Raw genomic sequence first — 11,180 nt, forward strand, 5'->3', positions numbered from 1 at the left:
TTGACATGCTATTTTCATGATGCATATCTAATCAAGAATGTGATTTGTATTTATTATTAATCCCTGGCTAAATTTTGAGTAATATGCATGGATATATCATTTAATCAAGAATATAATTGGTGAAGTTGTTAAAAAGCTAAATATTATAGAGGAAGCCATTTGTTCAAATAAAAATCATAGATTAAGCACTGATTTTAATAGGCTCTATGTTGTACTTTTATCCTCCTATTCTTTGTCCATTAGGATATCAAAATTGCCTAGAATTACCTTTAAGCTATTAGAACCAAATATTCTCATGTATCTACCTCGTTGAGATGTTCTTGGAATCCAGTAAATGTTTTAAGTCCTGTGGGCATTTTATACATGGTGGGGCCACAGTTTTAGTCTGCTGCTTTTTTTCTTTTCTGCATATCTATTTTTGTCTATTTTCAAAAGGTCATTAGTTCTGGAAGTCATAATTTCCCACCACTCTTCACCTTCTGTAGCTGTTCAGCCTATTCTTAAGTTTTATGTTTGAATATTTCCTTCAGATACATTCAAAAATTTAAGCTACATACCTTAAACATGCCTGTTGCTTCTCATCTGTTGATTATGGAATGAGAACTAAAGTTCAGACATGACGAATTGTAGAGCCAGAAGAGACCACAGAGAAGATCATCCCACAGTGATTCTCCCAAGTAGTACATGGGTGTCCTCTGTAATCCAGATGTCTAGGTTTTACCCCAGCCCCTGGGGAATTTGGATATAGGAAGCCCTGGGTACCATCTCCACACTTGCCTTTTATATTAGAAGAGACTGAATTTCTGAAATAAAATTGCTCGATCAATTTTTTCTCTAAGGAAGTCAGGACGATACCCCAATCTCCTCTTGAGTCCTAGCAATCACCCCTTTCCCAAGTGTGGTGAATCTGGGGACTTCTAGAAGCAAAGCATCTTCCAGAGGGGACCCTCTCCTTTTTGCATAATGCCTGAATTTCTGTAAAAACACATGCTAGGATTGATTATTTTCTTGCCTTTTCATTTTAGATACAAGACTTCTGAACTAGAAAATTCATTTCTTAGTCACACAAGAGACATACTAATGGAATGGGTCTTGATTAGCTCGTGTTGATCTTTGTTTGCCTAGATTTCCAAAAATGTTTCAAAAATGCTTCAAAAGATCATATGCAGTGGTAGTGGTGTTTTTCCATGCAGGAGATATTTTCAGGAAGCCAAAAGCTTGCCTTCCTAAAAGTTCCTTTTACTTATCTACTTTTGTCTGAGTCCCAAAATTTGAAGAAAAAAATACAAGTGAGGCCAAATCTGATAATTAGTAGTCTCATATTTGGAAACTGTTTAAAAGCCAAGAGAAAAAAGTGTTGATTTAAAATGTTTGTGTCACCATTATAAATTATATGAACATTGAACTCCGTGCATACTAGACAGCAACAAGAAATACGAATTGTGAGGTATTTTCATAGATAATTTCTTAGAAACTAGCTCAAGTTATAAAACCTATTCCAGAAACTATGTGCTTTTGTAACAATTTAGTAGAAATGTAAAGTTTTCTTATAATGTGAGATCAGTTATAAGACTCAGGTAGAATTTAGGATAATAAGTTTGGTCTCAGTTTCTGGTGTTCCTTCTGGAGATCAGTTGTCAACCCGTGTACAATGAAGTGACTGTTAGCATCATCGTGTTGATTAGTAATTAGTGGTTAGTAAGAAGTGCTTTTATTCTCTTCCCAAACTGTGCCACAAAAATACATTTACTATTTCTTACAGTGCAGCATATTTATCTTAGGTCTGTTTGGCTTTTGTAAATTCCCTGAGAAGAGCTGAACAAGTTGACTGGTTATCTCAGACACCCACCTTTTTTGTTTTTTTTTCCTATTCTGTTCTTTTAGTCAATAATAAGTCACTACTCTGTGTCCACCTTAGTACCATTGGCTCATTTCAGAGTTTTGCCTTCTCTGACTCTTTCACTACATAGCAAGTTCAGGGTTAAGGCCCATGGTATTCTACGTTTGAGTACTTGAGGAGGGCTTGCACTTTGGAGTTGTAACCCTCTAATGCTTTTTGGCTATGCTTTGTTCAGGTCTTTGAGTCTATCCTCTGCTTCTCAATGAGACATTCAAAACATTCGGGGCAGGTGTAGATATCATGTAAGGGCTAGAAAGCAAGGTCCAGAGCATCCTCGGGCCCCTTGATTCAGTGTTTGCATTTTTTCAGTCTATTTATTAAGAAATGGGACATTCCTACCTTCCTTGTGGACAGCTTGAGCCATCTGTTGCTAGAGCATTCCTTTTCTAATATTTAAAGACCATCAGTACAACTCTTTTCAAATAGAACAGGTTATTTCTACTGCCTAGTGGTGTCCATCAAAAGAGAGACTAATGGTTTCCTTGGCTTAGAAATGAAGGTAGACAGAATCCTATATTCTTATATATTACCATGACTAGTATTAGGTTTCCCTAGAGTATCTATTTTTTAAAAATTCAAAAACAAAAAAAAGTCTATCAATAATGAATGAACCAACAGTTTTGTGTTCATGTTAAGAGCAATGTAAATTTTTAGGGAATGGATCAATCCGAAATTAATCATTATTGTGAAACACAAGAAGGGTTACTGTTTTCCACGTGGGGTGGGGGAAGGGGTGTATGTGCATTTTCCAGTTCACATTAGCATATTGGTGTATCACTGATGAATTCAGTGGCTTTACATTTTTTGTAACCTTACCTTTTGCTACTTTCCCTCTAAAATGGCCCCATTTTTTATGTATTATATCTATTTGGGGGATTCTTGATTTTATTCTTCTCTTTTTCCTGCATTTGGTTGCTCTCTGCTTTGATAATCTGAGAGGTAGTACAGTTTGGTAGCTAAGATTTATTACTGAGGCCCCTGCTCTGCAGGGAAAGCCATGGAAATTTACTAGTGGCCCTAAGTCCTACCAGCTCAGGGCTTAGTAATAACTCAAGAACAAAAACTCCATTTTCCTTAGTGGATTAAACATTTTGGTATCCCTTGTGTTCAAGATGTATAGAAGAACCAAGATGATTTTGTTCACATGTTCTTAATTCTGGCTATACAGAATTATATTGGAAGCCTTAAGAAAAAATACAGATGAACATGCCTCCCCTTTACCATGCAGTCAATCTGAGAATTGGAGTTACTGTTTAAGGTTCTTCAAGTGCATCGTGTACAGCCTAAGTTGAGGACCACTCATGTCAGTTGGCACATCATTCTTTAATTTTGGCCCTGATTATTACAAAGCATTGCAGTTCCCTCTACTGAGTAACTCTTGTGATTTAGAAACTTCCATCACATTTCATCATGTTTGAGCTCATTCATGGGGTTATTTTGTCTCTTGTCTTCACATTCCTCTTTGCCCCTCTCATAGATCCCCCTTTAAAAACCACAAATCTCTTTGTGGAAAAGGCAATTAAGATGTTTATTTTTATTATTTTTTTTATTTTTACCTTTTTTAAGGTTGTATGGAGGAAACTTGGAGATGCTGCCGGTTCCTGTCCTGGAATTAGGCAACATTTGTCTGGAAACCAGTACAAAGGACCAATGTGAAAGGCACTCTTTCAAACAGGAGGTCACCACTGCCAGAGAGAGATAAAAGAAGAAAAAAGTGGGTTTCTGCACACCTGGACTCTTTGAATAACATGGAGTGATTGTACATTGCACATATTTTCCCTCTAACACCTTCAGTATGCTGTATGTCATGTCTCTGGTTTCCATGTCCACAGTAGCCCATCTCGAGTTAATTTAAAACAGCTTTGAAAATCACCATTTTGGTACCAATATTTTCATTAGAGTTAAAATGTTTTTGACTCCTAAGATCTAAGATTAGAAGAGTCCAGTAGGGCCTCAGTGGTTTTCATAGAGTTGACTCATTGCACAGAATGGTGGGAGTTTTCTACCATGGTATGTTGAGGAAGAGGTGGCTTCCAGCTTTCCAAATGTGAGAGTTGGGCACCTATTTCTTGTATTATAGTAAAAAAATTATGAGTTCCTGATGCATAATTAATTTGGATGTAAGGCAAGATTAGATTTCTGGGATTCTGTTTTGACTTTTGAGGTGCTAAAACTACCCCATAAATTCTCTACCAGCCAGAAGGGTAGCAAGATTTTTTTGTAGAGTGCTTATCAGACAGTACCATTTATTTCAAGTGATCAAGATAAATATAGCTTTTCTTTTAATCTTGCTATATTCATGAAGACACATCTTGGGGGCATATCTACTTTCATATTCATTCAATGTAGCCATTGATGTTAATATTAATTCCAATTAAAGAACAAGCAAACATAATTTTTCTAAGTGTTTCCAGCTGTGAGATGTCAATTTCTACAATTTAGTTTCTAGATCTGCTGTTATATTTAATAAACTTTATGTAAACTTTAAAATATTGCACTGCATTTATGAAAAAGCTTTCTTTGCCTAAAGCAGCTAACGTTTTATGAAACTGACGCATGTCTTTCATTATTGAGGCTAAAAGCTCTTGTTCAGATTGCTTGAGGTTTGAAAAAGAGGTGTGCTAGCTTTGCTTAGTTTCTTATTTTTGGTATATATATATATATATAAAATATTAGACTGTGTGTATTGGAAATGCTATGATAGGCATTTTGTGTTTTTCAAATGCAATGATAGTTTCTTGTATGAATGTGCAAGAGGCCTGTGACAGAATGCTAAGTTTTTATTGTAGTTTAAGATTATAAAAGTAGGAATGCAACAATTCCCAGTTTTTAGAGTTCTTCTCAATTACTCAGATTGGATTCATAGCAGATATTCATCATTGCTGTTGTTTTTATAATGGACTCATTATAGTATATTAATTGTCATTGGTCAAGGAATGTGAAGGTATTTCGTTATACTTTTTTAGATGTTACTATGATGAAAAAACAGCCCTCTGTTTTCAGAAAATATTTATGAATTAATTTACTATAGAATTAATTTACTATAGAATTATCTCTCTAATTATTGAAATTGGGTTACCAGTTAAGCTTACCTTTCTTTTGAAATGTTATATTATTACTCTGTAAAAGAAAATTGCTTGCTATATTTACACCTTCTCTTGTAGAAAAGCTTTCATCCTTAAATTGTTGTATTCCTACGCTCTGAAGACATTTAAAACAAGTTCTTGTGCCTGCAGTAGAGACTGCAGAAGCTAATACAAGGAACACTGGTCTTTTGACAAAATACTTGTGTAAATTTTGATACTGTATTAAAACTATTTTTTTAAAGTCCTGCATAAAATCGAGTATCACGTATGTGTTCATCTTAGCAATGGTAATAAATTATTTAATCTCAGTGTTTTTTCCTTCAAAATTTTTTTTCCTAAATTGAGTAGATTTCTAATAGTCAGTTGCTAAGTATCATAATGTTCCTAAATGATGGTATTAATGATGGTAATCCAGATGATTATCTTAAATCCCTCATTATGAGCATATTTAAAAACATGCCTTTGTTTTTTAATATTCAGGTTCCTCCATTCACACCATTCTCCATTATAATGTAGTTAAAAATTTAGAATGGTATTTAGGAATATTTAAAAATCAGTGTTATAAAACCTTTCACTTGTTAAATTCATATAGATTAAAATTAAATTCAACTATTGTTAAAGCAGTCATTGGGAGGGAAAATACTAAGGGGAAATACTGTAGAGTTAACATACATTAGTGGGGGAAGATGTAATATACATATATGACTAAGACATAAACTGAAAAACACACATTATACACAAGCTCAGAGAACACACATGCTTCTGAGAAACCACTAATAAGACTCTGGAATAAAGCTTCCTACACTGAGCTTTAGACCCAACTTTAAATGACATACTAGATAGTCCAGGACCTGAGTCTTGCCATTGCCTGATATGTTTATCAATAAAAATGTGCAGCATCATTCTCTCATGTGACCAGTTTATGGTCTTATTTTCTCTGGAACAAAGGTTAATTTACACATCTTGGAAGAATATTTTTGCCAGCCTTGAAGCTGACAGACAATCAGAATCTAAGCTTTTTAAATGAATGCCTTTTAAGTTTCTAGCACATGCTCAAGGCATTATAGAAAATTCAGATCTTATGTGACATCTAGTAATACATCATTGGATGTGAGGGTATCATACATCACATTGGCAGGAGCCAATGTAAAGTATCTTTACTAAGTATGGCATTGAATAAAGGTTCTTTGGCTTAGCAAAGCAGACTTTGGGCCAGCAAGTTCAGCATTCAACACTATAATTAGCTCTGTGAGTTTGAACAACTTAATGTTGCTGAGCCTCTGTGTCCTGACATGCTGAAAGGAGACAACATCTATGGAAGTGTTTTAAGGCTCTTTAGAGCCTCCATAGTTCCAAAGCTCATGGTCTTGGCAATCCACAAGAAACAATGGCAAGTCTTCCAAGACATAGGAGCCAGCGATGAGCTGTGACAATGTTATTAGACCATTAGGCTGGGAGAGGGAACTACATCAACATGAAAGTTTTATTAAACACATAAAAAGATTCTAGCTGCATAGTTCACACTTTCAAGCTCTGTTCTCAGCCTACTGCAGGCCTTATCGTGGTCAATCACAGATGGTAATTATGAAAATGGAGGAAAACAAAAAGATATTGATCTGATTCTCATAGGAATGGTATGTTTGAAAAAAATTCCACAACTACTTAATTCCATATTACTGTGAAAACATAGAATACAAGAATAAACATAGAAATAAGAATAAAGACTTTTACTTAAAATGGCAGAATATCTGCTGTAGCTCCCTCCTTTTGCCTTAAACTCTAAAAATGATTGAAAAGAGATTTAATAAATTTATAATCCCACTAGAAAACAACAAATAGTGTACTCTGGGGACCATCAATTAAGATAAATTCTTAAAAAATGATAGACACAGTATCCAGTTGAAAAATGAATTCATTATTCAAAATACATGAGGAAGGGTATTGTTGAACATGCAGAATGGCTTCAAGGATGCTCCAAACAAGACAGAGTTTGAACCTGCAATGCCTGGGATCCTGGGGGGACTTACAGTAGCTATGCATTTTGACTCCTGCGTATGATCTCTCCCTCCTTGAATCAGGCAGAGAACAAAACATAATTTCTCCTAGGCCAGAGCAGAGAGTAAGGATATTTGAATTGGAGACACAGAGCAAAGTCTTCAGTTTCTTAACACCCAGAAGAGAAAGGATACTCTGTGTCCAGATCATTAGCTACTAACACAGCCTGCCTACAAGTTTGTCCCACCATCTCCCTTACACCTTAGACTCAACTATCTCACAAACCCAGCACCCTGACCTATTTCTTCAAGCAAGATGTATGGGAAACACAGGCGGTTCATGATGAAATTTCAATACTAAGGTATACAAATAGCACCCAACATTGGAGGGAAGCCACTCAACTTTGAATCAGAGGCACAAAAATTAAACCTGTACCAATGAAAATAATTAAGAGAACTTGAGAAGTAGGACCAGTGTTCTCAAAAAAGATGGTAAATATTGCATTCATTATGAAGAATTTCACATCTTGGGAATACAATGTTAGTGTGAAAACTCAATATATTGGTTATACAGTGGAAAGGACACCGCTGAGAGCAATTTTGCAGGTTTGAAGCCAAGAAATTTTGCCAGAATTCAGAATTTAAAAATTCTGAATCTGAAAGTTAAGAGAAATGGCGACTATTGTTCCCACAGTGCTTTCTCTCTCACTTACTCTACCATTTCCCTTCATTCTTCCACCCTTCTCTTCCTAGTTTTTTTTTTTTTTTTATTTTGAGAGCAAGGAAGAGAGAGAGGGTGGGGCAGAGCAAGTGCGGGAGAGAGAATCCTAAGCAGGCTCTGCCTCTGCACTATCAGCACAGAGCCCAACACAGGGCTCAAACCCATGAACTGTGAGTCATGACCTGAGCCAAAACCAAAAGTTGGACACTTAACTGACTGAGCCACCCAGGTGCCCCGCCGCAGTTGTTTTATAATTGTCCTATTTTAAGTTGTAATGTCAAAGGCTATCTCAAAACCATTTGGAAGGATAAAATACTAGTCTCACAAGATCCTCTCATTTTTACAGTAGTGCTTTTCTTTTTTTTTTTTAATTTTTTTTTAACGTTTATTTATTTTGAGACAGACAGAGACAGAGCATGAATGGGGGAGGGTCAGAGAGAGAGAGAGGGAGACACAGAATCGGAAGCAGGCTCCAGGCTCTGAGCCATCAGCCCAGAGCCCAACGCGGGGCTCGAACTCACGGATCGTGAGATCGTGACCTGAGCTAAAGTCGGAGGCTTAACCAACTGAGCCACCCAGGCGCCCCACAGTAGTGCTTTTCATAGTTTTCATGCCCAAGTAATTATTTCATCTGTCTCATTACCATGAAGAATTTCCCTTTCCTATCCCAGGACTTTTAGTTTTCTAGATCCTGTTCTCAAGTGATAGCTTACAATATATAACATCATAACGGCCACAGCAACAGACTCATATGCTAAAAGCAGCAGAAAGTATCTGGAAGTGGCCTTTGAGTCTATGGATTTATTGTTGGATTTGGGCCAAGCTACGTAAGTTTAACATGGCATTTTAGATTAAAAAAAATGTTTTCCCATTGTAATAATCTGGGAAAGGAATGGGTTTCTGACAGGCCAAATAAGTCTGTAGGGTATTCTTTTTATACCATCACCATTCCCCAGGCTAAGTCTAACTGTTGTGTTCAAATAATGAACACAATGATTGGTTACCAAGGATTAATTTTTCTTTTCCTAAGAAAGCCCTCCTTTGCTTTAGAAACATACCCCCCCCCCCCACACACACACTGTTCAAGTGAATCTAGAGAAGCAATTTCCAGCTCCAGAGCTGCATTTTGATTAATGCCTAGACTCCAAGCTTGCCTTCATCGTCTCATTCTACTTGCTAATAATTGGCTCAAGAAGCCAGTCTTGAGCCAATCAACATATGGCATTCCTATGGTCCAGTTGTAGCAACTAGACCTAACAAGACTCATTTAAACTCTTGGAAGAAATTTTTCTTTCACGGGTAGAGAAGAGGTTTTTTCCTGTCTAGTGTTGGATGTGCTAAGGGTTTTCTGTTGCCTCCAGTCATATTGGGCATCATTAGAATAGTCATCCTGAGGAGAACACACACATGGAAAGGTAGAGTCAAGAGCATAGTGGAGAAAGGTGGCTGGAACATTGATTATACCTTGTCTGGAGTCCACTCGGAGTTTGGACTCTCAAGTAGATTCAATTTTTCCTTATTCTTATAAAATTGTTTGATTTGGGATTCTGCTACAGACTTAATAAAATTGTACACTTTATATGCCATGACTTGGATATATGGTCTCCTAATACAGCAAATTAGAGAATACAACAATGGCTTAGTTTTACTGAAATAAAGAGTGTGTCTAAACAACTTTAAACAGGCTTTAACTACTGTCACAAATAAGTTCTATTTTCTCTTTATGTGATAGAATAAAAAGAAATTAGCAAGAGGAGCTTCTTAGCCTTGGCATTCCTTTTACTTATTTTCCATCTATTTTTCCACTGTTCTCCAAACCTTTCCCATCCTCCAATTCATCTGGACAAAATGGTGAAATGGTTCTGAGGCGAAATCTCAGCAGCAAGGGAAGACTGCCCGGTCTTATATATCATGACTTTGAAATGTGCCCCCTGATCACTGTCTATTTGATGCAAGTATCCATACACGGTACTCAGCTTGTCTATTCCCCTAATAGTGGCAGCCTGGTTTGTATGACAATAGGAGAAAGGTTGGATTATGCCAGATACAGTGTCCACACAAACCAAGATAATTTAGAACCCTCACTTAGAGGAAGATAGTCAATGTAATCAATCTATCAATCCCTCACCAGTTGGGAACTCTGGTGGATGGACTCAGACTCTTTTGATAGTTACCTTGAGCATCATTTAGAACACACTGGACATGCTATTAGTCCATTAACCAAATCACTGTACTTCAACAGTAATCTGGCATCCTTGGTAACATGCCATCCCACCTAGCTGCTATGGTGGACACTTTCTATATGTCTGTATTTGCTGTATCTATTGAAATGTCAATTCCTAGGGCTCATACCTGGGCTGGGGCACCAATTTCCTGATTGCCAGTGAGTTTCAGTGCCTTATGAGCCAGGACATGGAAGGCAGTGAGGACTGCCTTAGGCTCTTACAGGCAACTCAAATGTCTTTCCGTATACCCTGACTCCACAAGGGCTTAATCACGATCATCCAACCCTTAGTTTCCCATTGTCCAAGCCACAGGGTTAATCACTTAGAATAGCCCAGCTATCAATGCAAAGGGTTAACAGCCAGGACTCATGAGTGATCATCAGCCAAACAGTTCTGAGTTCAGCCCACTGGCTGCTGTGGTCCATTCTGGTTTCCACCTAGATCGTGTCAGTATTAGGCAGAAGACTAACTGCATTCCATGAGGTCAGGTTGCCTCAACTGGAATCCATTTGTAGACATGTGTTGGAATTTCCTCTATTCCCTCTCTACAGGCCATGGGGGCCACATTAGAAATAGGTGTGTGGGCATTTACAGTGTCTAATAGCACTAGCATTTCTAAAGACAGTAAGCTGGCAAACATGGTGCTCCCCTGCTACAAACAGGCATGCCACATAGTCAAAGTGGGGTTTGAGCCATGGGAGAGGTGAGTGGATAAAATATATTCTCAACCCACACATTGATTGGAAGAGAACTTCCTACCTGTTCCTTCCTGAGTAGCTCTACTGGAGGAATGCACACTGCTAGGATGCATCTACAGATGTTACTCTATAGATGTACCAGGTTTCTGCCCCCTTCCAAAGCCAGGACCAAAACCCTAAGGGTACTCTTCTCTTTCTGTTGTCCTCTGCCACAGTACCTAACCCATACCTTTCAGAGTCATGGGTACATCTAACTCAGAGGGTAGCCCTGCTTGGGGGATACCCAGAACTTTAATCTACTTCTTAAGTATTTTTGCCTTCTCAAATGTGGCTTGCTTTGATCCCCAGTCCCACATGTGCTGTTACTTGATCAGACAGTATAAGGCTAAAACAGCACTGTGCCAAGTGGAAGACGGAAGTTATCCAAAGAAATCAGAGCCTACAGTCTTGCACCTTTTCTATGTCAGGGTTGGATAAGCGTGTACCTTATCAATATGTAAAAGATGAAATGAAATAGGATCGTTCATGGCAAGAGGTGTTTTAAAATGGAGCCAGG

The 11,180-nt window shown here is 37.5% G+C and overlaps 1 protein-coding gene across 6 annotated transcripts in view; it reads left to right on the forward strand.

Moving 5' to 3' along the window:
- Positions 1-5,294, forward strand: part of CCDC85A (coiled-coil domain containing 85A) — a 201,478-nt gene extending 196,184 nt beyond the window's left edge. For all 6 annotated transcript variants that reach the window (XM_019426815.2, XM_019426901.2, XM_019426967.2 and 3 more), the window contains one exon: positions 3,467-5,294. In XM_019426815.2, coding sequence (XP_019282360.1) covers positions 3,467-3,556 — 90 coding nt within the window. In that variant the 3' untranslated portion in view covers positions 3,557-5,294. The remainder of the gene's footprint in view (positions 1-3,466) is intronic.
- The last annotated feature ends 5,886 nt before the right edge of the window (positions 5,295-11,180 follow it).

The sequence above is a fragment of the Panthera pardus genome, unplaced genomic scaffold (assembly GCF_024362965.1).
Source record: "Panthera pardus isolate Hobbes unplaced genomic scaffold, ASM2436296v1 HiC_scaffold_25, whole genome shotgun sequence".
Taxonomy (NCBI): Eukaryota; Metazoa; Chordata; class Mammalia; order Carnivora; family Felidae; genus Panthera; species Panthera pardus.